Source organism: Bubalus bubalis, chromosome 3, assembly GCF_019923935.1.
Source record: "Bubalus bubalis isolate 160015118507 breed Murrah chromosome 3, NDDB_SH_1, whole genome shotgun sequence".
NCBI classification, from domain to species: domain Eukaryota; kingdom Metazoa; phylum Chordata; class Mammalia; order Artiodactyla; family Bovidae; genus Bubalus; species Bubalus bubalis.
Window position 1 is genome coordinate 42,237,773 of NC_059159.1, and position 27,264 is coordinate 42,265,036.

At 57.1% G+C, this 27,264-nt stretch overlaps 2 protein-coding genes across 5 annotated transcripts; one reads left to right on the forward strand and one right to left on the reverse strand.

The window, feature by feature from the left end:
- Positions 1–421: 421 nt before the first annotated feature.
- Positions 422–9,523, forward strand: CORO6 (coronin 6). 4 transcript variants are annotated; one of them, XM_006042144.3, is made up of 11 exons: positions 422–1,490; positions 2,656–2,915; positions 4,383–4,505; positions 5,103–5,232; positions 5,337–5,518; positions 6,123–6,242; positions 7,195–7,299; positions 7,388–7,533; positions 7,898–7,955; positions 8,055–8,285; positions 8,375–9,523. In XM_006042144.3, the coding sequence occupies exons 2-11, from the start codon at positions 2,718–2,720 to the stop codon at positions 8,495–8,497; spliced, it is 1,416 nt and encodes a 471-aa protein (XP_006042206.1). In that variant the 5' UTR covers positions 422–1,490; positions 2,656–2,717; the 3' UTR covers positions 8,498–9,523. The 4 variants fall into 4 exon arrangements, with proteins under 4 accessions (XP_006042206.1, XP_006042207.1, XP_006042205.1 ...); XM_006042143.3 differs by lacking the exon at positions 6,123–6,242 and adding an exon at positions 6,633–6,752 and having other exon boundaries at positions 428–1,490; XM_006042145.3 differs by lacking the exon at positions 6,123–6,242 and having other exon boundaries at positions 427–1,490.
- On the reverse strand, positions 9,519–26,926 carry ANKRD13B (ankyrin repeat domain 13B). Its single transcript, XM_006042146.4, has 15 exons — positions 26,694–26,926; positions 16,419–16,554; positions 16,168–16,292; positions 16,035–16,080; positions 15,305–15,448; positions 15,026–15,215; positions 14,883–14,949; positions 13,497–13,578; positions 12,658–12,722; positions 12,303–12,433; positions 12,045–12,202; positions 11,762–11,914; positions 11,462–11,625; positions 11,298–11,374; positions 9,519–10,889 (listed from the first exon to the last, which is right to left on the reverse strand). The coding sequence occupies exons 1-15, from the start codon at positions 26,805–26,807 to the stop codon at positions 10,652–10,654; spliced, it is 1,890 nt and encodes a 629-aa protein (XP_006042208.1). The 5' UTR covers positions 26,808–26,926; the 3' UTR covers positions 9,519–10,651.
- Between the last annotated feature and the right edge of the window lie 338 nt (positions 26,927–27,264).

Below are 27,264 nucleotides of genomic sequence, written 5' to 3' on the forward strand. Positions count from 1 at the left end.
AGGACTGAGCGACTTCACTCACTCACTCCTGGAGAATGAGAATCGCTGGTCCCCTGGACCCTCCAGGGCCTTATGATCTAAAGGAAGAAATCCAGGCAGCAGGTGAGACTGCTTAAAGAGCAGCTATAGGGACTAATTGTTTTTCACTGGCTGCATTTTGATCAGATTTCTTTTTATCTCTTCCTTAATCTTGGTCTAACTCAGCTGGTATAGAATCCACCTTAATGCAGGAGACCCCAGTTTGATTCCCAGGTGGGGAGGATCTGCTGGAGAAGAAATAGGATACCCACTCCAATATTCTTGGGCTTGTCTTGTGGCTCAGCTGGTAAAAAATCTGCCTGCCCTGAGGGAGACCTGGGTTCCATCCCTGGTTTGGGAAGATCCCCTGGAGAAGGGTAAGGCTACCCACTCCAATATTCTGGCCTGGAGAATTCCATGGACTGTATAGTCCGTGGGGTGGCAGAGTTGGACATGACTGAGCGACTTTAGCTTTTACTTAATCTTGGTCAATACTCATCCAAGGGTCTTGAAGGGAGTGGGAGTGGGGTAGGGGCTTCCCCGGAACACAGTAGAACATCAATATAAACAAGGCCCTCAAGACTTGAGGAGTCAGGTTTAGTGTCTAAAATCTGGCCAAAGACCTGGGCCAGCTGCTTTTCCTTGAACCTGGTTTTCACTTTTTTCTTCTTCATTCCTACTCCCGGTTTTTAGGTTGCTTTCTGCCCTGTTCCGTGGAATTCTCCCTAAAGGGGTGGAATGTCTAGTACAGTGACAGTGTATTAATAACACAGTAACAGTAACATTCACAGCCCCGTCAGGGACTCTCCCAGCTGCCCTGGGCCAACCTAGGCCCTCATCCAAGGGTCCCCAGAGCATCCTCCGGGCTCTCTCCTCGGTGGTGTGTGGACGTGCAGTCCCGCAGCCCCGGCCTGCCGGGACTGGCTAAATTGGGACTGTGATTGCAGCAGGAATGCAGCGCGAAGGCATCTGATCTCGCGCGGCCGCCGGCTCTAAGAGGAGCGCGCCCCCTCGTAGGCTCGCTCTCTCAGCGCCCAGCTCTAAGGTCTGGGAACCCGGGCCTCCCCAGTTCACCCGGTAGGCGCGGATCCCGGAGAAGGATCGCGCACAGCCCGCGAGCACACACGCAAAACTCCTTTGGACGCGTCTCCCAGGCCGGAGGACAAGTCGTGCTGCCTATGCAGCGCTCGACTTTCCCGCCGCTGGAGGGGCGGGGCCTGTGTGACCCCGCCCCCGCCGGAGCCCCGCCTCCGCAGGTTGATGGCAGCGGCAGCTGGGACTGCAGCGGCGCCCGGCCCCGGGAGTTGCAGGCAGCGGCCGGAGCGCGCAGCCGAACGCCCGGGCCCCAGACGCCGCGGACACCCGGAGAGGCAGTTCCGGCGCCCTGACGCCTCCTTCGGCCTTCAGCGCACCCCCAAGCCCCTCCGCAGAGAAGTCGCAGCGTGAGCGCCCCTCGGCCGGCCCAGGACCAGGTACTCCCCCGCCACACACCGCCGCCGCAGCCAGTGGAGCGGGCGGGGTGTCTGGAGGGGACAGAGGTCTGCGCTCCCTCCCCCCTCCCCCCTACCGCCGCCAAATTCGGTCCCGGGCGGGGCGGACTTGGCGTCTATATTTGGCCGGACAGCGGCCCGCGCGCCCTCAGGGCGCAGACACCTCGTCTCGCAAGAACGCAGTGCCGGGGCCGGAGGAGGGTGCTGGGAGGCCAGAGGCCGGGCCTGAGGCCGGGGGCTGCAGAAGTGGCTTGAAGGGCACAAGGATGCCCGGTGCTGGGGAGGGGCTGGAGGCAGTGGCTGCGGCTTGGGAAGCGCTTGGTGTGGTGCCTGGGGAAGAGCTGAGTGCAAGCTCCTAGAGGGAGAAGAGGCACCTCACCCTCCCCATTCCACTTCTGAAAATTTGGCTCTGGCCTGGGGAGGGGTTCGAGGACCCTAGCCGCAAGAGTTTAGCAGGAGAGAGGACCCAGAGGAGAAGTGGGACTGAAGTATGGCGGGCAAAAGCCAGAATACCGTGGTGAGGGCCTCTTAGAGAAGCCGGTGCGAGAGGGGTGGGAGGAGGAAATCTACCTTACAGCGCGTTCCTCCCACTCCCACCCCACCCTCGACAGCATGGGAAGAAACTGATGACAGCAGGAGCAGGAAGGACTCAGGTTAGCTGACAGGAGGAACTCCTCCTTGGCAAATTTTTAGAAAAAGGCAAACCCCATTCGCCTAACCTTTGCCAGAGATGCTGAGCTTAGAATCTTGGGGGGCTGCAGTCCTAGCCCCACAAATGGCCTTAAGCCAGGAAGTCTCTGATTCTGGACAGGACGCCTCTGGGAGATAAACCACTTCGGTGAAGAGATGCTCACCCAAGGCTGGCAGCCGGAGGGCAGCCTGGTGTTGAGGCTCCTCCCAAAACCACTTGAAGGTCCAGGAAGCTTTCAGGCCCAGTTAGCTTCCACTGTTGGCCCCAGTCTAAGGGCCGGTTCTTTAAGGAGAAGTCAGGTCCCAAATCCAAGTCCCTTGAACTAAGCAAAGAACTTTCCCATATATAAGAAAACGCCTTGCTTCTAGGACCAGACTCCGTATTAATTTATACCTGACTCTTGGCAAGATAATCCTTCTCACTTGCCACTCCCCCAACTCTTCCTCCCTCCCACAGCTACAGGACTAAGGACCAAAAGCATTTCTGGGCACTGAGATCCTCCATCTCTGCCCCCAGCTATGAGCCGGCGCGTGGTTCGGCAGAGCAAGTTCCGCCACGTGTTTGGACAGGCGGCAAAGGCTGACCAGGCCTACGAGGACATCCGTGTGTCCAAGGTCACATGGGACAGCGCCTTCTGTGCCGTCAACCCCAAATTCCTGGCCATTATTGTGGAGGCTGGGGGTGGAGGTGCCTTCATCGTCCTGCCTCTGGCCAAGGTGAGGGATGAGGGGAAGGAAGCAGGTGGAGGACACCGACTGTGACTCCTGGGGACTCCGGACAGCAGCCTGTGTTCTCACCTAGCTCCATTCCTAATTCGACAGGGCAGTCTAGGCGGACTGACTGCTCCCTATTCCCCAATCTCTCAGGGACTGATTGGGAGCTCCCTCATCCCTCCCAGAACAGCAGCATCACATTGGTCCCCACCTACGCACAGCCTATCCCTTCTCCATGCAGCACCCTGTACCCAGCAGGGACCTGGAGGGGGTGATGGATAGTTGGGAAGCAGTGGAGTCAGGACCTGGCTGGATTCTGTTCCTATTCTCCTGATGCCACACCCCTTCGTGTTTCTGGCCTCTGGATCTTTGTACCCAGCCCAGGGTGACTACTGGATTAAATCACACCCCAGAGCAGCACAGTGAGGACAGGGTCAGGCTCTATCCAGAATCCTTGGCTGCCTCCCCCTTTCTGGTTCTTGCAGTGAGGTAGAACAAGAGCAAAAGGCAGGGGGACATGACATATGTCCCCATATGTCATGAGGCCAGAGCCCCCAGTACTCCAGGGATGGGGGCCAAGCAATGACCATCACCTTTACTGAGTAGCCTCAAGCCCCTCAGCCATCCCTACCCATAGGCTGTCCACTCCAAGGCATGACCTTGACCTGGATTCTGGCCTCTACACCTTGTTAGGAGAGGCCCCACAGGTGGCAAGGTCAGGATGAGGCCTGACAATAGCCAGTGACTCACTCCAAGACAATGCAGACGCCATCCAAGGACACCATCCCCAGGGCTCAAATTTCAGTGGGAGCCACCCCCTCCCCCAGTACAACCGCCATTCCAGTGCCACACAGCCACCCCTCTCCCCTGCCGCCTGGTCTGGGTCGATGCCAGCCCCTGCAAAGGCCTCAGAGCCCCCCCCAAACATACCATAAAGATTAAAAATAGATGGGCCTCAGCTCAGGTTGGGAGATAGCAGGCACGAGGAATGCCTGCTGCTTGTGGTTCCAAGGTAAAGCCAGTGACCAGGGAGAGATCTGCCCATTGCGGCTAGGAAGGAGCTGTGCAGCCCTGCACTGCATATAACCTTACCTTGACCTAGTCCAGCAGGGGTTTCCCAGGGAGATTTCAGGTGCAGGGGACAGGCCCAAGAACAGCGTCCTCCAAGGAGATGTTCTTGGAAGAACACTGGACTGAGAAGTCAAGTCTTGGCTCTACCAGTATCTTGCTGTGTGTCCTTGGTTAAGTTATCTTACCTCTCTGCGTCTGATTCCTTGATATTAAATGACTTAGACTCTGCCTTCAGGGAAGTAGAGGAAGTAGGCTGTCTGGGTTTGGAGGAGCAGAGAGGGGGTGAGTTCTGCAAAGAGACAACAGGTAACAGATAGTTGAGATGTAAATAGGTCCACTCCCAGCCCCCTGAAAACACACAGGAGAATAGCCCCATATCTCCTTCTCTGACCCCTGCAGACAGGGCGAGTGGATAAGAACTACCCACTGGTCACTGGGCACACTGCCCCTGTGCTGGACATTGACTGGTGCCCGCACAATGACAACGTCATTGCCAGTGCCTCAGACGACACCACCATCATGGTAGGTACCAGGTGGATGCTCCTGGGCTGTGGGGCATGGGAAGCCGGGAGGGCGGCCTCACCTGTGCTTTGTAAGGTGGTAAGGGAGGTGCTGAGTGCCAGGACCTGCCCTGCCCAGCTCCCAGGCTATTTTCAGCTACATGTCCACCCCCTCCCAGGATGCACTGCTTAGGACTAATTATAGCCGTGGCCACCTTGGAGCCTGAAGAGCAGGGGGGCAGTGCTCTGAAGTCGCCCTGCTCAGGGGAGTAGGGAGGTCTCTGGAGAGCTGACAGCGCCCCCTCCTGGCTCCCAGCCGTTTCTGCCCCAGGCGGCCACCATCACATGTTGTTCTGCATCTGACCCTTACCCCGCAAGAGAGCAGGTGGAGTGGGGGTGGGGGATTAGGGGAAGAAGTGAAATCTCTCAGTCGTGTCCTAGTCTTTGCGACCTCATGAACTGTAGCCTGTAACCCCATGAACAGGCTCCTCTGTCCATGGGCTTTTCCAGGCAAGAATACTGAAGTGGCTTGCCATTTCCTTCTCCAGGAAGTAGGGGAGGAGCAGTGATGAAGCTGGCTCCTCATCCCACCTACCCTACGCCTTTTCCTTCCACCCAGGTGTGGCAGATTCCAGACTATACCCCTGTGCGCAGCATCACAGAGCCCATCATCACACTGGAGGGCCACTCCAAACGTGTGGGCATCCTCTCCTGGCACCCCACTGCCCGGAATGTCCTGCTCAGTGCAGGTCTGGGGTGCTAGGGGTTCTAATAGAGATCGGGGATGCGAGGGGGGGGGGGTGGTATTGGCAAAGGCAGGGCCCAGGTGATGATGTCTGTCCATTCTGGGCAGGTGGTGACAATGTGATCATCATCTGGAACGTGGGCACTGGGGAGGTGCTCCTGAGTCTAGACGACATGCACCCAGACGTCATCCACAGCGTGTGCTGGAACACCAACGGGAGCCTGCTAGCCACCACCTGCAAGGACAAGACCCTGCGAATCATCGACCCGCGCAAGGGCCAGGTGGTGGCGGTGAGTGCCTGGCCTGGCCACTCCTCAGCCCCTACATCAGGGGGCAGCTGTCAGGCCTCTGTACCCGCCCTCCCCTGAGCCCTGCTTCCAGCGCTCACCTTCTCCACCTCGATCCCAGACCCCAGTCCTCCCTTTAGCCCCCTGCCCTAAGTAAGCCCCCAGCTCCGCTGGTCTCTGCCCGGCTCCTGTTTCCTCCCCTTCCCTGCATCTCAGCAGCCTAGATGAGGGCTGCCCGATTTGTGACTGAGGAGGGGAGAAGCTGCAAACTCTATCCTCCCACCAGACCTTGCATGAACCTGAGCCCCCGGACCCCTCTTCTCCCAGCTGGCACGCCTTCTTCCCGGGTCTGGACCCAACCCTGGCTCGCGGGCAGGCCCCTTTCCAACCTAGTTGACCAGCCGGGCGGAGGGTTGGGGGCCATCCCCGCGCATTGTCTGTCCCAGCTGGGTGGCCTGCGAGGGCGGCGGCACCTGCCTCACCAGCCTCAATCTAACCCGGGGCGCGGGCTGCGCGGGACACTGCACGTCGGCGCGGAGGGCGCGCGTCCAGTGCGGCGGGGCCGGGCGGAGCCGCGCGCGCTCTAACCCACTAACCCCGCGAGCAGGAGCGAGCCCGGCCTCACGAGGGCGCCCGCCCGCTGCGGGCGGTCTTCACCACAGACGGGAAGCTGCTCAGCACCGGCTTCAGCAGGATGAGTGAGCGGCAACTCGCGCTCTGGGACCCGGTAGGCCAGGCCGCGCTGGGCGCACGCGCTCGCTCCTTCGCTGGGTCAGCTGGGAGCGCCCTCCCCGGCCGTGGCCCGCGCCCAAGAGAGCCGAAGCGGAGCGGGGAGCTCCGGTCTGGGAAGAGCCTGGCCGCGCTCCAGGGAAGCCCGCAGACATCTCCCCTGCCCTGAGGGCGTTTAAGGGCTCAGCATCTGCAGAGAGACGCTCACGCCCCGTGCTCTCCAGGCCTGGGGCCACCCAGGGGGGGCCCAGGAAACTGAATATTTAGGGCCCCTTTTGTCTCTGCCCCCGCCCTCACACCCAAGTCAGCAAGTTGGTTGCCCGGCCTTCCAGGCTCCCCAGGGCAAGCAGCTGGGTGACGCCTCTCCCTGTCTCCCCTCCGCCCCCAGGAGAGGTTTGCGGCCCACGAGGGAATGAGGCCCATGCGGGCTGTCTTCACGCGCCAGGGTCATATCTTCACCACGGGCTTCACCCGCATGAGCCAGCGAGAGCTGGGCCTGTGGGACCCGGTAACGCAGCTGGACGCTTGGGGTGTGTGCCCCGGGGACTGGCATCACGGGGGAGGGGCCAGGCGCCCCCCACCCGCAGGGCATGCCCACCTGGACAGGGCTGGAGGCTGCTGCCCCCTTGGCAGCGCCTGCCATCCCCACACCCACCCCTCTGCCCAGTTTTGCTGCGTCGCCTGAAGGAGCCCATGCTGGCGCCCCCACCTGGTGATGCCGAGTCCCTGGGGGTGGTTTGCGGTGACTGCATGCGGCGGCACAGGGGGTCTAGGTGCGGGGGACCAGGAGTGGTGTCCAGAGGTTGGGTCTGCAGCTTCGTTCACCAGAGGTGCCTTGGGAGTGCGAGGGCGTCAGGGAGGGCAGGCAGTGTCCAGGAGCTTCGGGGCATCCGGAAGCGCCACCGAGGGCGGGCTGGGGCTGGCTGTTCACGTCTCCTGTGCTTGGGCAGAACAACTTCGAGGAGCCAGTGGCGCTGCAGGAGATGGACACAAGCAATGGGGTCCTACTGCCTTTCTACGATCCCGACTCCAGCATCGTCTACCTGTGCGGCAAGGTGCTGGCGGCCGGGAGGGGAGAAGAGGGGGCCGGACGGAGATGAGGGGGGCCTGCCCGATACGGCTCTGAACCGACTGGCTTTGCAGGGCGACAGCAGCATTCGGTACTTTGAGATCACCGAGGAACCTCCCTTCGTGCACTACCTGAACACCTTCAGCAGCAAGGAGCCGCAGAGGGGCATGGGCTTCATGCCCAAGCGGGGACTCGATGTCAGCAAGTGCGAGATCGCACGGTCAGCAGCTTTGCCCTTCCTGTTCACCTTCCTCTGTACCCCACGTCCCATCTGGGAAGACGCGGGGGCTTCCCCAGGCGTGTAATCTTTGGAAAGGAGTGGGCTGGATTGGGAGGTTGGGGTCAAACAGACTTGTTTCCAGTGCCAGCCCCAAAGCTACACGCTTGACATTCTCTGAACTTGAGTTTCTTAACCTGTTAAGGATGATAAACACCCTCTCAGAGGCGTTTTACCAGTTGGATGTGTTTAAAGTGCAAGGCATCGTAGGCTCCCAGCAAGTGTCCGACTCTGCGATCCCCCTGGTCCCCAGCAAAAGTGAAGGGAGTGGGAGCCTGAGCGGGTGCTGATCCCCGCTCCCTTTTAGGTTCTACAAGTTGCACGAAAGAAAGTGTGAACCCATCGTCATGACTGTGCCCCGCAAGGTGAGTTGATCTCGAGAGGGTTGGGCACACCTCCGAGGCGGAAGGGAGCGGAGCAGGCTGGACGCTGAGCTTGTTCTCCTGTCTCCCTACCCCCCGCAGTCAGACCTGTTCCAGGACGACCTTTACCCAGATACGCCGGGCCCCGAGCCGGCCCTAGAAGCAGACGAATGGCTATCAGGTCAGGACGCCGACCCCGTGCTCATCTCGTTGAGGGACGGTTACGTGCCTCCCAAGCACCGCGAGCTCCGGGTCACCAAGCGCAACATCCTGGACGTGCGCCCGCCCTCCGGCCCTCGCTGCAGCCAGTCAGCCAGCAATGCCCCCTTGTCGGTAAGGCCCCGCCCGGCTCCACCGAGGCCCAATCTACAGCCCCCTACCGCCCCGCGCCCAACACCTCTCCGGTCCTCTGCGCCCCGCAGCAGCACACCCTGGAGACGCTGCTGCAGGAGATCAAGGCCCTGCGCGAGCAGGTGCAGGCCCAGGAGCAGCGCATCACGTCTTTGGAGAACATGCTGTGCGAGCTGGTGGACGGCACGGACTAGCGCAGCGCCACCGGGGAAGTCCAAGCCGGGAAGCACAGTGGGGCGGAGCGCCAGCACACCCGAGGGCCCTGGCTTTGGGTCCCGAGCTCCGCACTCCGCCCCTCTAGGCCTGGGCAGGGACTAGGGAGGGAACTCCGCCCTTCGCGGGAGATCTGGACAATTGCAGAGACTCGCGTCCGTCTGGCGCCCGCCTGGCGGCGTACCTCGTCCGGGATTTAGGCAGGAGCTGGCGGGGCCTCAGCAATGGTGCTGCGCCGCAGGCAGTGTCCCCTTTGTTCCTCGCCCGGGGCAGAGCAAGTGCTTAGTGTTAGCGCAATGCTTGGAGATGGTGGGGAGCTTGGGATTGACCTCAAAGGGGTAGCGATTCGACGGGTCTCCCCAGACTGGGGAAAATTACAATGCTTCTCCCTCTAATCAGCTCATTTGACCGCACCATCCTGAGTGGTCAACTGAACGGGCGTCACCCCATTTCTACAGACAGACACAAACGTTGGCTGTAGAGCCGGTCCCCCGGGCTACACGCATGTAGTCCATGGCAGAGGGCTCCCTTTCTTCTCCCCACCTCCGGGGGAGAGGGCGGCTCCCGCGTGGCACTTCCTCACAAGAACCAACCAGAAAACTGGCATGAGGAAGCAGGTTCCACCTCCACTACACACACACACCCCTCCCAGCCCTCTGCTGAACACACACACACATACCTCCCAGCCCTCTGCTGTACATACACACACACACAGCTCCCAGCCCTCTGCTGTGGCCTTGACTCTAGGAGGAAAACAAGATGTTCTGAATGAAACATTTTACTAAGTGCTCAGTCTCTGCCTCCTGCATGGGTAGGGATGTAAGACCCCCAGCCTCTGTAAATGCCACCGCCAGAATCCTGGAGGCCCTGACAGATGAAACCCTCGGCTCAGGACCCACCAGACATCCTCTTTCTTCAGAGCCCTCCCCACTCTGAAGTTCAGAAGGAACCCTCAGCCCGCAGGTGGGCGGTCTTCCCCAGTAAAGGCAAATAAGAAAAACCTCGGGTTTGAAGCCTCTTTTATTTGTGCCTCAGAATCAGTCTGGTGCCCCTGGCATCAGGGAAGGGGGTGAGAGGAACAGCTTCTCTTTGTTCTTTTTCTTCCATCCCTTTTGTGTCCCTTCTGAGTCTCACTGGCTGAGCCAGGAAGGCCAGTCCGAGAACCCAGACAAGGGTGTGCGGTGGGCCCCTGCCCCCGGCGGGGTCTGTGCTTCTCTGGGTGGGTGGGGTAGGGCAGGGGGGAGCCGGGGGTTAGCACCATTGGATGAAGGGTTTTAGAGTCAGCCCCTGGGTGGGGCAAGTGGGATGCACAACCACAGAGGGCTAGCAGCAGCTGGTGGGAAGGGGTGGGTAGTGGTGCCACGGCTCTGGGCGACCCTTGTCTTGTGTTTGCGCTGCACCCACTATGCCCCTCATTCGCCAAGACATCATAAGGGAGCCAGGCCTTGCCCAGACCTAGCCTCCTCCCTGATCACAAAACAACGTGCCTTGGGGATGGGGACTCCAACCTCTGGCCGCCCCCAAGAGAAGCTGGGACCACCCTGAGACCCGGGAGGGGTGTGGGGGCTGGGGGAGCCTGGCACCCCGCTAAGTGCACTTGACGCTGAAATGCGGGGGTGGGGGAGGGGCTGGGCCCTGGACGTGCTGGTTTGTGTCTGGGACAAAGCGGCAACACAGCACGTGGGGAGCTCAGCTGCACCCCCCCCCTCCCCAGGGGGGAAGAGCGGAGATGCAAAGGCTTCACGGGCAGTGTCCTGGAGTGGGGTCAGTGAGCAGAAAGGAGGACCGGCCAGAAGGAGCAGAGGACGGACACCCTGGTCCTCTCAGGACCGTCTCCCCCTCAGGACCACCTGGTTCCACCCGTGGACCGGTCCGAGCCCAGAGGAGAAGGGTGGCGGGGGGGTCAGGATACAGCAAAGCAAGGGAACCGGGCCGTGCCAGCTGCCTCCAGGGCCCTGGCCCGGAAAGGTATTCCGCGGCCGGGCTGAACCCCTCCGCGTCGGTTGACGGGTGCGCCGCTGCGCCCGCGAGGCGACCCCTCCGGTCTCCAGACATCTCGGCGAGCGTGCGGGCGGGGCGGTCCTCGCTCCGGGGCGGGTTCCGCGGGGCGTGGCCTGGGCGCCCGGCAGAGGGCACTACTGCTCAGTCAGGGAGAGCCGCAGGATGCGTTCCAGCTCCTCCTCTTCCTGGCGCGCGCGCCGCCGCCGCTCCTCCTGCTCCTGCGCAGACAGCTCCATGGCCAGCCGCAATTGCTCGTCGTAGCTCCGGAACACGTGGCCGCCCGGGCCTGGGCGCGGGCTGGGCCGAGGGCTGGGGACCGACGCCAGGGCTGCGCGAGGTACGGGCTGGCGCTGCGGCGTGGGCGGAGCGCTCCTGCGGGACAGGTAAAGAGACGTCTAGGGCCCATCTGCCCGGAAGCGGGGCGGGAAGCAGCGTGGAGGCCCTCAGACACCGCGGGCCTCGCCACCCTCCAGTGGGGTCAAAGGGTCTCGAGTCACCTCCCTGGCTCCCTCCCACCCGGTGGGAGTGGATCCCAGCCCCACCTCTGTCTGGTGAGGATCTGTGAAAGCTCTCAGGCCGCCTTTGGGTTGGGAAAGGACGCCACCTTGACACCAGCAGGGTCCCCGATGAGGGGACCGCGGTTTCTTTGGGCCAAGGGGGGCTGCCCAGCCGGCAGTGGCCGGACGCGCTGTGGACAGGGTCCCGGTCGTGTTCTCTATGTGGAGGCGGGAGTGGGGGCATAGACGCTTCGAAACCTTCTCAGGACGGGCGGGCACCGACCTGTCCTGCCGGCGGCCTTCGTAGGACATGGGGTGAGTGCCCGGTTTGCTGTTGGTGAGCGCCTCCCAGATGGTGACCTGCGGGGCGGGATGTGAGCCCGTTAGCTGTGGTGGCGACGCCGTGGTCCCGGTGGGGAACCCTCCGCGCGGCCTCCGGAGATGCACCTGGTCGTACTCACTGCCCGCCTCTAGCAGGCTCTGCTGGATGGCGAACTGTAGCAGGTCGTCGTCGTCGTCGCGGGTGGTGGCCTCGCGCTGGCCGCCCAGCACGCTGTAGCCGCGCGGGGCCTCGAACAACGCGGGGGAGATCTCGCAGCCGCGACACGAGGCTGGAGGGGCCAGGCCGGGGAGACGGGGAGGGGGTCAGAGTGGACCAGACCACCCCCTCCCGCCCGCTCCCCGGGGAAGCGCTCGGTGAGGGCCGGGGGAAGAGTGGGGGTAGTGAGGGCGGGCTCGGGGTCTCACTGGTGGAACTGGAGCTGCTGACGCTGGAGGAGTCGCTGCCTGGGGAAGGGGTCTCGCTGCTGGGGCTGCCTCTCACCAAGGGCACCGGCTCGTCACAGCCATTGAGGTTCCCGAAGGTGATGCGGGCGTTGAGGATGTGGAAAATCGGAATTTCTGAGGATGAGCAAACCCATCAGGCGGCACCACCACCCACTCCCTCCCACCATGGGTACCCCCTCTTAACCTCCTAAGAAGCCCCACTCTCCCCAGAGCAGCTCAAGAGGAACGAGGGTAGAGGCCTCACCAATCTTGACGGGGAATCCCGGAGGCAGGCGCAGGGTAATGAAATCCCGGAGCTTGGCAAAAAGTGCGTTGCTGACGGCCATGAGGTCAATGATGGGGGCTACCTGCTCACACAGGGACAGGGGATGCTCCTCACACAGCCACAGCTTGGCCTTGAACCTGACCCCCCGCAGATCCCAAAGAGTGAGGGCCATTGTAGAAGCCGTGACCCCTCCCCCAGCCCTGCCCAACCCTCCCCAGCCCCAGCAGGGGCCCTCACTTCTGTGTTTTGGTGGTCAGTTCCATGGGGCGACCCATGTCGCGGTTTCCAAGCTCAAAGTTGGGGTTGAAGTACTCTTCTGCAGTGATGGCAGTGGGGTTGGCTTGGCTCAGGGTCTGAGTGATCAGGGTCTGTACCACACAGGGAGGAGTGCATGAGCCCTTCTCAGTCCTTGAGGCCAGGCAGCCACCTGGTATTACAAGCCCCAAATCTGTCTCCTTTCCCCCAACTCCCCACCACTGTGGAGCCGACAGGGCCTTGGGCATTGTGGAAAGAAAGCAGCTCCACACAGTATGACTCCTCCTGATCCCCATCCATGCCCTTCCACACAGGGGTACCCCTGGCACACACTCACCCCGTTTTGGGGGCCCCCATGCTGCTCAGCAATTCCCAGGAAGGACTGCAGAGGTGTCTTACAACCTACGAGAAACACGGCGTCTCAGAGGACACTGCAGCCCCTCAGAAGGGACAGCACCCAAGACCCAGGGAGGAGGCTGGTCCCTGGTGGGGAGGGAGGGTGGCTCACCCACACCACACACCCAGGCACCTTCACCTGAAGGTGACCGAGGACTCCAAGGGGGCAGGGGCAGGACCAGCTGGAATAAAAGTAGGCCTGGGGCTCAGGAGAGACTTCCCAAAATGTCACTGTCCAGGTTGGTGACACCGGACAAAAAATTCCTGCCTTTGGGGAGCAGTTTGGGGATATGCATGTGTGTGTTTTCCTTTGGGGGCTTCCGTAGTAACTTCATTTTGTTCTCTTGTGACGTGGGAATTCCATTTTCCCACTTTAAACAGACTTAACTGGTGCCCAGAGAGCTCGGTGTAGGTATCAGCGGGCACAGAGAATCAGCGGCAGGGCCCGTGTCTTTCTGCCTCCGGTGTGCCCTACTAGACTGGAATGGCTGATAGCATATGTCACGTCCCCCCACCCACAAATCCAGTGCAGATATTAGTAATCAATTATAGCATCCCTTCCTATTGAGCCCAAATGTTGCCTTAGAATCTTATCAGCACTCTAGGCAGCCACTACCAATCACTAGGATTTGGCATTTGAATTGAAGTCTATTTGCCTGAGTAAGCTATCCGGACTCTTGCTAGCGTGTCAGAGGAAATACTGATTAGAGGGGCTCATGTGGGAGCTGGTTCTTCCCCACACACCTCTTCCCCATCCCCCACCCACCTCTGCCTGATTACCTTTGACCTTGCCCTTGTGCTGTTCTGAAAGATGCTCTGTCCTTGTCCGGGTGATGAGCTCCACATTGGATGCCCCATATACCTAGGGACAGATGAGGAAAGGACTTGCTGACAGCTTTGGTACCTCTGTCCCTGCCCCTGCCCCCAAGGGCATCACAAACATTTCCTTTAAGGAATGATCAGGGGAGGGAGGTACCGTTTGTTCCAGTCTCCAGGCCTTTGGGCAAGTAATTATATGAAGTTATTCATTCATTTTCCTATTCATTCAACAGACATTTTGTGAGGACCATTTCTAGGCCAGGCACTGAGGCAGGCATCAGGGATACAGTGATGAACAAGCATGGCCAGACATGATCCCTGTCCTCTTAAGGCTCACAGTCTTTTTGAAAAGACAAGACGACAGTGGATGGTAATAACCCAGTGTGACATGTCCTCTAGATGGAGAAGCACAGGACTGTGGGAATAAAAAGCAGAGACCATAGCCTAGCCTGTGGTCCAGGGAAGGCCTCCAGGAGGAAACAGCAGCAACACAGAACCCTGCACTGGTTGGCCTCTTCACCGTGTAACCCCACATGGGTGATGTGAGGGTCCCATTAGTGACTGTGGGAGACCTCTCTCAACAGTCTGCTCAGGAGTGAAGGCCTGGCTTTGGAGTCAGCCAGAAGATGTGGGCAACCTTGAGCCGGTTACTTAATCATTTTAAGCTTCTGCTTCCTCTTCATAAAATGGGCCAATACCCTACTTCATAGAGTTGTTGTGAAGATTAAATGGGAAACCATAGAAAGGTTGATTAAAATCAACCTTTTGTAAACCATCTGTAAAACGGGAATAATAAAAGCACCTACCTTAAAAGGCTGTTGTGAGGATTAAATGAGCATGTGTGAGATATACACACACATGTACATAGACGTGTGTACATGTGTACAATAGACACACATACACACATGCACATACATTTATAATGTCAAAACAGGGCATTGCACGTGAATGTAATGTTTTTGTTTTACTTGCTACATCATGTCCAACTCTTCTGCAACTCCATGGACTGTAGCCCACCAGGCTTCTCTATGGGATTTCCCAAGCAAGAATACTGGAGTGGGTTGCCATTTCCTCCTCCAGGGGATCTTCCCAACCCAGGGATCAAACCTGCATGCCCTGCATTGGCAGGCAGATTCTCTACCCTGAGCCGCCAGGAAAGCCTGAACGTAGTATTAGGTGGACCAGTAAACTCCAGCTGTTCTCATCAGTTGCCTGTTGGTCTCAGGCTCTTCCCTCCAGACTGTATTGTCTCTGTACCTCCAGGGCTTAGAAACTGGTCAGGAAGCCCCTGTCCTGCTCAGTGTAGGCAAGAGTGGTGGGTCTGGCACCTGGGAACTGTGACCTCACCTTGGCTTCATACCCATTCACCATCTCAGTCTTCTCACTGCGCCAGCCCAGGATGCCTGTCTTGTTCCTGGGGAAGCAGAGTGGTCTAGGTGAGGGGGCACCCACCAGGCTGGCTCCAGGCTTCCAAAGCCATGCCCACTTACCTCTCAAAGGAGATGTTCTTGGTGTCCAGTTGCGTAGTGACAACAGGTGCAGTGAGCCGGCTCAGCACCTGCTCCTCCGTGGGCTGGGCAGCAGCCAGCAGCAGCTCACGGTCCTGCCCGGCCAGAGCCAGGGTCTCCGTGTACACCACGCGGCGGTCGTGGTCAATCTCCATAACCACGGCACTCGCGTCTGCCAGCCCCAGAATAGCTCAGGGAGTCAGGGCTCACGTGGGGGCGTCCCCAGCCTCCCCACCCTGCCCTGCCTCCCACCTGCCTGACCTTGGCCCCTGAAGATGAAGCTGCGGTTCCCTCGCTGCCACGTCATGTGGTCAAAGCCCAGGAGTGTGGTGTCTACCCGAAGGTTCTGTCCACTCTTCCACACTTTGTAGGTGTCACTGGGGCAGATCTTGGACACCAAGGGCACTGAGTGGATGAGAAGGTCAGAGGTGGCTTCAGTTTGCCTGGCCCACCAAACCTCAGAACATGGGGGTCAGGGGTGTGTCTGGGAATGGGTAAGGGGACTGGTGGGAGAGCAGCCTCTCCCCCAACCAACCCCCCAACAAATGTAGACCACAGTCACTCAGATATGAGCAACCTAAAGTCAGAGACAGGCATGAGTCAGCCACCACTAAGTCCCTAGTATTCACCATTTAATTCATTCAATCTTGCATCCAATCTTCTAACAAATATTTATTAAACACCTCCTCTGTGCCAAGCACTGGGGATACAACATTGAACAAGACAGGACCCCTGCCATCTTGGAGCTTACCTTCTAGCAAGGGATGACAGGTAACAGACAAATGAGCCAGTCATTACAAAGTGAAGGAATTATAACAGAATTGAGGCAGTGTGGAAAGGCCTCAGGAAGAGACAGTGTTGAGCTGAGAACTAAAAGGTGGGAGGGAGCCATGGGAGCGCAATGGGAAGAAGGCTCCAGGCAAGGGAGCAGCAAGTGCAGGAGCCCTGGGGTGGGATATGCCCCTGAGAGGCCCCTGGCAACCCCTCTTACCCCAGCTAGTGAACTCCCATTTCATCTCCACGTAGAAGTCCTGGGCCTGGAGGATGAAAAGGAGAGTGGCTAAGCCTGCACTGGAGACAGGGTTCGAGGGCCACGGTGGGGAGGCGAAGAGGCTGGCCCTCACCTTGCGCAGCTTCTCCAGGAGCACGGGGATGCCCGCCAGCCGCTTCACCACCCGCTGGTAGTCCCGGTACCGTAGCACCAGCTGCACCAGCTCCAGGTCCCGGGTACTCACAGCTTCCTGAAGCACTGGGGGTCGAGGGGGGCAATGTCACAGGGCAGGACCCTGCCTAGGGCTCCCTGCAGCCAACCAGAGGTGACGATATGGTGCCAGGAGACCCAGGCTGTGGGGTGGAAGCGAGCAGGGGTGCCCACCTGTCCAGCCGCTGCGATTCTCCCTGCCCACGTCTGCGCCATGCGCCAGGAGCACGCGGGCACACTCGAGGTGCCCCAGGGTGGTGGCCAAGTGCAGGGGAGTCCGCCCCCGGGGATCCAGCTGCTCAATGTCCACCTGGAGGAGGTGAAGCGGTTGCCCTGGTCACGTCACGAGGCAGCCCATCTAAGCCTGCCTCAGGAGTCCATTAATGATGGAATCAAGGCAGTGTGGAAAGGCCTCAGGAAGATACAGTGACGAGCTATCTATCTCTAGGCAGGCAGCACTCACCTAGTTGTCCTGCCTTGCCTGTCTCAGAAAGCAACGGGAGAGACAGGCACAATGAACTGGGGTCGAGTGGAAAGGGGCTTGCAGGACAGGGCAGGAAGTAACTCTGAAAAAGGGAGGAACTTCCTTTCCAGTTCACCTAGGTGCCCTGACTGGGTTCACTCTTCCAAGGCCCAGTGGTCTGCCTGTGAAGGGTAAGCTTGGGGCTGAAGGGTGGTCTAGAGAGGCTACTGGCCAGGGAGGGCACCTGAGACCCATCCTAGGTGTCCAACACCGCACCTTCAGGAAGGGCCATCAGTTTAGATCATGACATTATCACTGTGAGGTTTTAGCACAGCTGCAGTGATACATTAACAGGAAGAAAAGAACATGTTCATGGTACACCTTCAAATCCATGTCCTGTGCCTTTGGGACACTAACATTTTTTTTTTAATAAATCCTGTTGTTTTGTGAATAGTACAGTTATATTGCATGAAATTTTTGTTGGGTGATAAAAACATATGTTTGTTAAATATAAACATTCAGATATACTTCAGGAGACTAGGACTTCTGTGTAAATAACTGACCACATGCGTGTAACTACTCTTCTCTGCCCCCAAAACTTGATTAAAATGCCAGGGAAAGGCTTCTATGCTGACATGAATAAATAACTGAAATTACCATCCCACCCAGAACAGAGAAAACTGTTGCTTGAAATAATTGTTTTCAGACATTAGGCAACAATTAGCCCAGGAGTGTGATCCCTAAAGTAAGACAAACAAACAAGGTGGGGCCTGTGATTGTCTAAGTCTGTACTTGGAGGAATGTTCCCAACAGCCATGCAGAGAGGAGAATCCCCAGCAGGGCACGGTAGTCCGCTGAGGAGCTGAGAGACAGTAGCAGGGAGGCTGAGGTAGTTAAAACTTGCAGGGCAGAGTTCCAGGAAAAAGTAAGCTACATTTTGTTTGTTTGTTTTTAAAGAGCTCCAGAAATCTACATGTGGCTCCTTTGAGTCTTTGCTAAATACTAAACTTCACATTTTTACAGTGAAACTTAACAAAACCAGGCAGAAAAGAAACAACAGACTCAAAACAAAAAAAATTCTCAGAGTTCAGCCATAGCAGGGAAGCATTCAAGCTCCAACCTGCTAGAGTAGAGAGCCCTTGTTGATTACCCAGGGTATTCAATAGAGAGGTATTCAAAAGAAGGATTATACCCTAGAAGTTGTTGTTCAGATACCAGGCTGTGTCCAACTCTTTGCAACCCCAGCCTGTCCTTAAAGACCCACCCAGACCTAATTTTAATAAAGATAAAAAATAAGTTCAAAAGGATCAAATTGATTTGCCAGTAACTTAAATTAGGCTGCCAGAACAAAGCCTAACACTCCTTTAAATGAAGACAGCAAAATCCCGATGCTTAACATCACAGCATTTACAATGTCCAACATCCAGTTAAAAATTACTAGATATGCACAGAAGTAGGAAAATATGACCCATAATCAGGAGAAAAATCATTTAATAGAAACATATTCTGACATAATAAAGATGAATGGCTCAATGTGCTCAAAACTTTAAAGAAAAACAACATTCACAAAGGAAAAATTGGGAGATAAAATGTTCTGAAATGAAATTTTCACTGGGTAGAGTTAATAGCAGATTAGATACATCAGAATGAAAATAAAAATAAGTGAATTTAAAGATACAGCCACAGAACTATACAAACTGAAGAACAGAGGAGAAAAGAGGTACTGAAAAAACATTCCAACAGCCTCAGCAATTTGTCAGACACTATAAGGCATTCTCAGAGAAGGCAATGGCATCCCACTCCAGCACTCTTGCCTGGAAAATCCCAGGGACGGGGAGCCTGGTAGGCTGCAGTCCATGAGGTCGCTAAGAGTCAGACACGACTGAGCAACTTCACTTTACTTTTCACTTTCATGCATTGGAGAAGGAAATGGCAACCCACTCTGGTGTTCTTGCCTGGAGAATCCCAGGGATGGGGGAGCCTGGTGGGAGGCCATCTATGGGGTCGCACAGAGTCAGGCACGACTGAAGCGACTTAGCAGAAGCATAAGGCATTCTAACATATGTATAATTGGAATCCCACAGGTTCAGAAAGGAAGTGGAGGAATAAGACAAATTTAAAGGAATAGCCAAAAAATTCCCAAATTCCATTTAAAAAAACAACAACCTACTATAGTGAGCTGAATACTGGTGCCATCCCCCTCACCAAAAAAAAAAAACAACCCCAAAATATATCTACATACTAACTGCTAGAACCTATGAATGTGACCTTATTTTGAAAAAGGGTCTTTGCAGATACAGTTAAGGATCTCAAAATGAGATCAGCCTGAATTATCCAGTAAGGCCCTAAATCCAGTTTTATGCGTCTTTGTAAGATGCAGAGAGACGTTCCCTGTGAGGGGAGGCAGAGACTAAAGTGGCACAACCACAAGCCGAGGAACGCTCAGTGCCACGGGCAGCCGGAAGACACAAGGAAGGATTCTCCCCCAGAGCCTTTGGAGGGAGCGGCACGGGTATCTTGCTTGAGTTTAGACTTCTGACCCCCAAAATGATGAGAGAATAAATTTATTATTTTAACCCACCCTGTCTGGTAGTTTGTTGCAGAAACTAATACAATGATAAATCCACAGAACCAAGGAACTCAATGAATACCAAGGAACTCAATGAATCCCAAGGAAGATAAATACCCAAAAGCCTACACCAAGGCCCATTATAATCAAATGCTGGAAACTAGTGATAAAAAGAAAATCTTAAAAGCGTTTTGAGAAATGAGACGCACTATGTATGGAAGGACGAATACAGAAAATTCTACATTTTTAAAAAAATTAGAAACCATGCAAGCTAGAAGACAATAGAATGAAATCTTTAAAGTGCTGGCGGGTGGGGTGAGGATGGGAATTGTCAACCTCAAATTCCATATCTTGTGAAAATACATACTTCAAAAATAAGGGGAAATAAAGATTTTTGTGGACAAATAAGAATTGAGAATTTGTCACCAGAAGGCATGCAAGAAATGTTAAATGAAGCTATTCAAGTAGAAGGAAAATGATACCAGATAGAAACTTAGATCTACACAAAGAAATGAAGATTGCCTCAAAAGGTAAATGTGGGACTTCCCTGGTTGTTCAGTAGTTAAGAACCTGCCTGGCAATGCAGGGGTCTCGGGTCCGATCCTTGATCAGGGAACTAAGATCCCACAGGCCTCGAGGCAACTACCCTGCAATCAAAGACCCTGCATGATACAGCAAAAATCCCACCTGCCACAACGAAGACATGACACAGTCAAATAATTTTGTTTAAAATAATGCCAGTAAAATATTTAAAACCCACAAGAAAGTGGCCAGGGCATTACAACTGACTTAGGGGAAGAGAGGGTACTAGAACCCAACCATTCACAGAGGGAAACCCCAGTCAAGCTAGAGCCCCCCACTTAGCACCCTTGAAAGGTGAAGAACATGCAGGCAGTGGGAACAGCAGAGGTGGCAGAAAGGCTCAGAACTGAATACTGGGGGGCCTGGTTAAACTTTAGAACCCCTGGTTCCCTCCCGAATTTTGTAAAGCTGGGAGATGCCCCCCACTTCTCTTCATGGGATGCCAGGGGGTTTACCCTCTGTAGAAATTGCGCCTGAGATACTTCCCTGGTGGTCCAGGGGCTAAGACTCTGCACTCCCAGTACAGGAGGCCTGGGTTTGATCCCCAGTGAGGGATCTATTAATCAATGATCGAAGATCCCATGGGCCACAACTAAAGACCCGATGCAGCCAAATAAATAAATAAAAATAAATGTTAAATAAATTGAGCCTGATATATACTGACGGAGAAGGCAATGGCACCCCACTCCAGTACTCTTGCCTGGAAAATCCCATGGACGGAGGATCCTGGTAGGCTGCAGTCCATGGGGTGGCAGAGAGTCGGACACGACTGAGCGACTTCACTTTCACTTTTCACTTTCATGGATTGGAGAAGGAAATGGCAACCCACTCCAGTATTCTTGCCTGGGGAATCCCAGGGACGGGGGAGCCTGGTGGGCTGCCGTCTCTGGGGTCGCACAGAGTCGGACACGACTGAAGCGACTTAGCAGCAGCAGCAACAATAAGCAGGCCAGTCATCTTAGAGCAGCACCCACGTATTAATAAGCTCCACACCTCCATCCTTAATTATGCCCCAGCAGCCAAGGGTGACCAGACACTTGAGGAAAGCTGCCCAACGTGAAAGAAAGATACCAAAACTTCCAAATAGGTGCTAAAAACACAGAGGAAACAACTGTCAATGCAGGAAACAGAAAACTGGAGGCAGGCACAGTCATGTGCACCCTCACAAAAGTACAAAAAGGAAACTGAATCCATGAAACAGAATGGGACCTTCTGACCTGTGCTTCTTTCCCTTGCTTTCTTCACTCCAGCTGTCCCTGGACAGCTTCACCTGTCCCAGTTCCCCCATCACAGTAAACAGCACCTCAGGTCACTCCCTTTCCAGGGAAGACTGTTTTTCTCTCCTTTTTCTCTCACCTTCCATATCTAATCCACCAGTAAAATTTGACCTTATAGGCTCTACCTTCAAAATAGATCCAGAGTCATTTTAGATGTTACCACCTTCAGGCTACCCTCCTAGTCGTAGCCACCCTGTCTGTCACCTAATTCCTCCCACTCCTCTTTGGTTCCTTAGGTCTGTTCTCTCTAGGGCCCATCACAGGTACCTGTAAAATATGACTCCTCAGGTCCTGACGCCCTTTAGCTCAGAAGCTCTCCGTGGCTTCCCCTGCAGTTGAGGATAGCATCCTGAATGTCTCTTTGAACTCACATGCTCTCCCATCTCTCCAAGCTCCACTCCGGCATGTTGGCCTTCCCTGGAACCATCTTCTTCTGGGTCCTGGTAGCCACAAAGCTTCCTCCCTCACTTCATTAAGGCCACCGCTCAGATGTCACCTCCTTAGAAAGGCTGGCCCTGACAAGCCAGCTCAAGTGACAGTTGCTGTTTGTCTGCCTGCTGCCCCTTCTCCTGCTCCAGCTCTCTTTCAGCATTAAATTGCCTACTTATTTCTTCATTGTCTCCCTCCCCTAGACTGTATGTAAGCCCCATAAAGGAACTGTCTGTTTTGTTCCGTGCTATATCCCCAGCTCTGGACAGTGTCTGGCACATAATGGGTGCTTCATAAATATTTATTAAGCAAATGCCTAGATGACTATTTTTAAGGGACATGGGGAAGGAGGGCAAGGCAGTAAAGTGTAAAATTGATTAGCTAGTAAATAGCTGTAGAAGTATGTTGTTTATAATATGAGGCAAATAACTGAATCGCCTAAAGAGTTCAAACTGGTTGCCTCTGGGGGTGAGATGCAGAGGTGGGGGAGGTAGGGAACTCCTTTGTCAAAAATAAAACAGTTTAAGTGATTTATATAATTTTTATAACCTTCCATTGGCATTTGTCTTTAAATATACAAGGAGCCTCAAAAAAAAAACAAAACCCAAACTGTGCCCAGCCCCTGTGCCCTCTGAGCTGTAGCTTGGAGTCCAGCTCCCTAGAGAGGAGGGCAAAGCATTATTTACTCTCTGCCTCTTACAGGTTGAGCTGGGCCCCTTAGGGTCCGACCTGGGTGGGATCCTGAGTCCTGGGATAGGAGTGAGGCAGCATCCACAGACCCCGAGCAGGCTGGGTCAGTGGGGTGTCAGGAGGAGGGCTTCCCACGGGGCCGCAGCTGAGCCATCACGCCTCCCACTGGCCCTGCTCCAGATGCTGCTGCTGCTAACAAGGCCCCAGGGAGCCAGCAGGGCCAGCCCCAGGGCTCCAGATGCCGCCCGCCTCCCCCGCCTCAGGTGCCTCGGCTCCAGGCTGCAGAGGCCGGTGACGGCCAGGAAGGGGTGCCCGCCCTACCTCCGCTCCTCCGGAGCTCTCCTGGCAGCACTCCCCAGGGTCCCTAGGGCCCCAGTGTTTTCCAGGGCCACCATGAGCCCTGTGTACCATCAGCCAGGCTCCAAAGAAGATCCCCTGCACCCATTCAAAGCTGGGCCCTCGATGGAAGCGGCACCTTGCCGAGGGCCCAGGTGGGAGAATTCATTAATTTTCTCGGCAAAGGCCTGCTGCTATTTAATTGCTGGAATGAAAAGGTTTCCCATGAAACCCAACCCCCAGCCCTCCCCGCCAAGAGGACAGAAGCTCTGCACCCCAGCCAGCCTCAGCTGGGGGCCCAAGCAGGGACTTTCGAGCTTAGGAGCTGGGGCTCCCTGGGCATAGAGTCTCCCTGTTTTCACTCAGGCCCCCGTCTGCATACACACACACACTACACACACACACGTGCTCCTGCATCCACAGGCACAGTACATGTGCACCCGTGTGTCCAAGGGCATATGTCCAGCTGCCCTCCAGCCTGCAGGCCTCTACTCATGTGTAACACACATAGATGCCAGCACATTTGCACATGCACACTCCTTGAACCCACGTGCACTCGCAGAGTATCTTTCAAAGTTGTTTAGCATTAGCAAGTCCTTTTGTTAGGTGAAATCTTATAAGAACACACCAAATGTATAGAGTAAACGCAGGTGCTGGAGGAGTAGACAGGCTCCTTTCCCTGCCCTGCTTCACCCCCACCCCAGGGAGGATAGCCCGAGTCTGGTGTGGCCACCACGGCTTCTCTGCTTTCCCACCAGGCGGACCTGAGCTCTCCAAGGGGGAGCGAGGCAGGGTGTTTCCCCCATGGACAGTGGAGCTGGGCCCGTGGGGGTGGCACCTGCTGAGTCCCCCTCCATTCTGCCCCACGCAGCCCCTCCCCCTTATCCCAGACACATTGATTTTTGGTTTTGAGGGTTTGTGGCTCCCTCTCCCGAGCTCCCAGCTCATCAGCTGTGGTGACAGCCTATACTGGGGACTGCCTACTTTGCCAGGAGACGCAATCACAGGTGCTCCTGGTCACAACAGGTACCTTGGGTGGGACAGCCTCTGAGCATCCACGGGCCCCACAATCCCATCTCACTGGGGTGTCAGGTCAGAGAGATGACCTGGGGAAATCAGGAAGGAGGACTATGATGGAGGCAGCCTCCAGAAGAAAGAAAATGTTCCCCTAGGACCATCGTCCAGTCCCCTCCAGAGTGGTCGCTGCCCAAGAAGAACCTTGCTCTCCTTGGCCCTCCCACAGGGAGCTATTCCCGTCTAACCTCCACCACCTACCCCCAGGGAACCCCAGGGACTCGCAGCTCCAAGGCCATGCCCAGTTGTCTGGACCCCAGGCCTCATGCCAGCTAAGGGAGAACTGGCACATCCATTACCCTACAACCTCCTGCCCCCTCCCAACCTAGCAGAGCAGGTGCATGGCAGAAAGCAGGGCACCCAGCAACCGTTGTACTGCTGGGCAGCGGCTAGGGGCGATCATGGACACTTCCCTTCAAAAAACCTCCGCTTAGCACCTCCCTCTCCCCACCACACCCTGCAGCCAGCCCCTGTGAACTTGCTCAGAAGGTTGCCGTGCCATCCCCCTCCTCCTTGGCCAGCACTGCCAAGCTTGCCCACGGGAGGGCCTCTGCAGGGCTTTCTTGGAGTGAAGAGGAGGCTGCTATGCCAAATGAAGACCAGGGAAACCCAGCTGCTGTGTGTTTGAGGAAAGCCTGGCTGTTTTCTGTGACAGTGGGTGCCAAGAGGACCAGAGATCAGGGACCCCCAGATGAGACACCTGGGGTTGACAGGGTTTCATTAGGATGTTAGGTGGCCCCCCCCAGACCCCTCACCTGCAGGAAATGCCTGGGGAGGAGGCATCCTTAGCTCTCCCAGGGAGTCTGAGGCCCGAAGAACTGAGCAATGCACATCTGGATGCAAGGATTCCGTCCAGATCAGTCCTGGAGTCGAAACTCCGCCTGGGGGCTCTCCCACCCAGACTGACTGGCATTCCCTTCTTGGCACCCTGGTGCAAAGGAGAGGACTGATCTGGCTCCTTTGTGGTTGAAGAAGGGTTTATCCTCAACCAGTGCCCTGTGTCCCCCTGGGCTGGGATCAGGGCAGGCAGTGTACATTTCAGGAAGACACAAATTCACCAGGGAAAGGGGATGAGTGGGTGGGGTTGGGGTGCACCTGGTTTCTGTGGCAGCCTGAGGGGACCACACTCAGTGGTCCGAAGGAGCCCCACCTGCAGCAGGCTCTGGCGCCCCTCTCCAACCCCACCCCAGCAAGAGAACTGCTGACCCAAGGACTATCAATCAAAAAGGCCTGGGTGAAATGGCCTTTTCTTCTAGGGCATTCTGCCTCTCTCCAGTCTCTGCAAGGAAAAGAGCACCCTCCTCTTGGGCAAGGGAGCATGATCAAGGTGTTCTGGACATTCAGCCACTAGCCTTCTGCCTAACAGTTCTTCAGCCAATCATCAACCATCCCACTGGGAAGTTCCTCTTAGGTCATACTTAAATCCCTCCAGCTGCAACCTCCCTCAGGGATGTCTTCTCTTGCCCTCAGGGGAGGAAAGTAGAGACAAGCCAGAAGAGGCTGAACTGACTTAGCACCCTGCACAACACACTGCTTCCCTGCTCACATTTGCATCAGCACAAGGGGGTCTCTGGGAGGGCGTGGGCTGTGCCTGGTTTGTTCATCTTTGTCTCCAGGAGCTACCACTCTGACCTTGCCTCCTTTACCAGTGGCAGCAAACCACTTCCTTTATGATGGATAAACAGAGACAGGATCCGAAGAGCAACCTGAAGCATCCTTGTGGAAATGGAGGTAGAATGGAAGTGGACACCCCAACCAGAGGTGAAGGCTCAGGTCACCCCACCATTTTCTGCGCCTGCCATGTACAGCTGGATGCAGTGCTGCTCTGAGGGCCTGGTGGTGGACTTGAAGACGGGCTCCGACCCTCACCTCGCTGGCCTGGTGATGTCCTGCTCTCCACCTCACTCTTCCCTTGGGAAGCAGACAGCTCCTCAAACTGAACTTCCTGTGACTCAGGAAGTGGCCCTCAAAAGGCATATTCCCCAAGGGGGCAGCGCCTGAGGAAACCACTCCCAGTCCATGGCCCCAGAATCACAGATCCAGGCCAAGTCTGCAGGCCTCAATGGAGATACACCAGGGCCAGGGGGGCCCAGCTCTGGCTCCTGCCTCCCCACCCTGGAGAGCAAGTCGTTTCTGCCAGGAGAGCCTGCCTGTGACCTGGGCCCAAGGGCAGAGTTGGAAACTACCTGTGACCTGTGCCTGCCTGCCTCTGTCCTGAAGAATGCGGAGGAGACTCCATCCCTAATCATATCTTCTTGGAGGCCACCGCCCAGCCAAGGCTGGCTGACCCACCCATTCTCAATGACTAGAGAACCAGGGAGCCGCTGTGTGTACAAAACCTCAAACCCTGTCGGGGGCCAGTGGGGCCCTGGCTTCCTCAGCACCTAGAAGCCGGGCCCAGCATCAGAGGGCAGGAGAGCGCCTTTCAGCACCTGGACAAGGCCCTCCAGGGCTTCACCCCAGAGGCGCTCTCTCTTCACTCCCCATTCCTGAGCAGGCGCTGGGGTCGGTGGGGTTCAGGGGCTCAGCCCAGTGTGAGCAAACAGATAAGCGCTCGTGGAGAGGGTAGAGGGCACTGGGTGGGGCAGGCACGCCTGGGAGGGTCCCGGCCTAGTCTCCGATCCTTGACCTGTGACCCCCTGCCTACGCAGGCCACCTCCGCACACTCACGCGGGAGGTGTCGCTGCCGGGTTGAGTGGGGCGGACTCTCCCACCGCGTGGAGCTCAGATGGAGCCGGCAGCCCCTCCCCGCAGCCCTCACTGCCCCGGCGGAGGAGGGGCAGGACGTCCCCTACCCCAATCAGGGAGGGTTCGGAGCACGTGTGGACCGCACGGCCGGGCCGGAGGGAAGCGAGAGGGGGCCGCTCCCATCACCCTCTCCAGGTCAACAGCACAAAAGCGGCGCCGGCGAACAAAGAAGCGCTGCAAACTCGCCAGGGGGGCGGGACAGCCAGCGCCGCGCCCCCTCCCCAAGTCCGGCGGGCTTGCCGGGCCGTGGGGTCCTCGCGGCGCCCCGACGGCGCTCTTACCTGACCGGCGCGGACCTCTTTCTCCAGCTCGCGGTGGCGGTTGTGCCACACGAGGTAGTGTAGCGGGTACTTGCCCTCGGGCCCCTTCCTGGCGGAGGCGTTGGCGGGGATCATCGCCCGCTCCTCATACCGGGGCCGCGGCGCCCGGCCCGGAAGGAGGGACGGCGCCAGAGCCGGGGCCCGGGGTCGCGGGGCGGGGGGCCGGCGCTGCCTGCTCGCAGGGCTGCGGCTCGGGCATGTGCGAGCGGCGCCGGCGGGCGGGGGTGGCGCGGTGCGGGCGGCGCGGGCCGCGGGCGTCCTCGCGAGGCGGCGGCGGCGGGCGACGCGGAGAGGCCCCCACCCGCCCGCGGAGGGCGCGGGCACTCGGCGGCGCGGCGCGGACTCGCGCCTTGCCTCCCACACCCCCGCGCACAAAGACGCCGCTCGGCGGAGGGAGCAGGCGCCCGCAGCGGGCGCGGGGGCGCTCGGGGCGCGGGCCCCAGGGACGCCGCCGCCGCAGGGACGCGCGCCCGCGGCCCCCGGCACCCCGCAGCTGCATAGCCCGGCCCTCAGCCCGAGCGATCGGCTAGGG

Excerpts from the sequence above, each read along its gene's own strand:
- ANKRD13B (XM_006042146.4), bottom strand. The coding sequence starts at position 26,807 with ATGATCCCCGCCAACGCCTCCGCCAGGAAGGGGCCCGAGGGCAAGTAC. Across the intron at positions 16,293-16,418 it reads GAATCGCAGCGGCTGGACAG|TGCTTCAGGAAGCTGTGAGT; the intron begins GTGGGCACCCCT and ends CTCGACCCCCAG. Across the intron at positions 10,890-11,297 it reads GAAGGCCGCCGGCAGGACAG|GAGCGCTCCGCCCACGCCGC; the intron begins GTCGGTGCCCGC and ends CCTGTCCCGCAG.
- CORO6 (XM_006042144.3), top strand. The coding sequence starts at position 2,718 with ATGAGCCGGCGCGTGGTTCGGCAGAGCAAGTTCCGCCACGTGTTTGGA. Across the intron at positions 2,916-4,382 it reads TCGTCCTGCCTCTGGCCAAG|ACAGGGCGAGTGGATAAGAA; the intron begins GTGAGGGATGAG and ends TGACCCCTGCAG. Across the intron at positions 7,300-7,387 it reads TCGTCTACCTGTGCGGCAAG|GGCGACAGCAGCATTCGGTA; the intron begins GTGCTGGCGGCC and ends CTGGCTTTGCAG.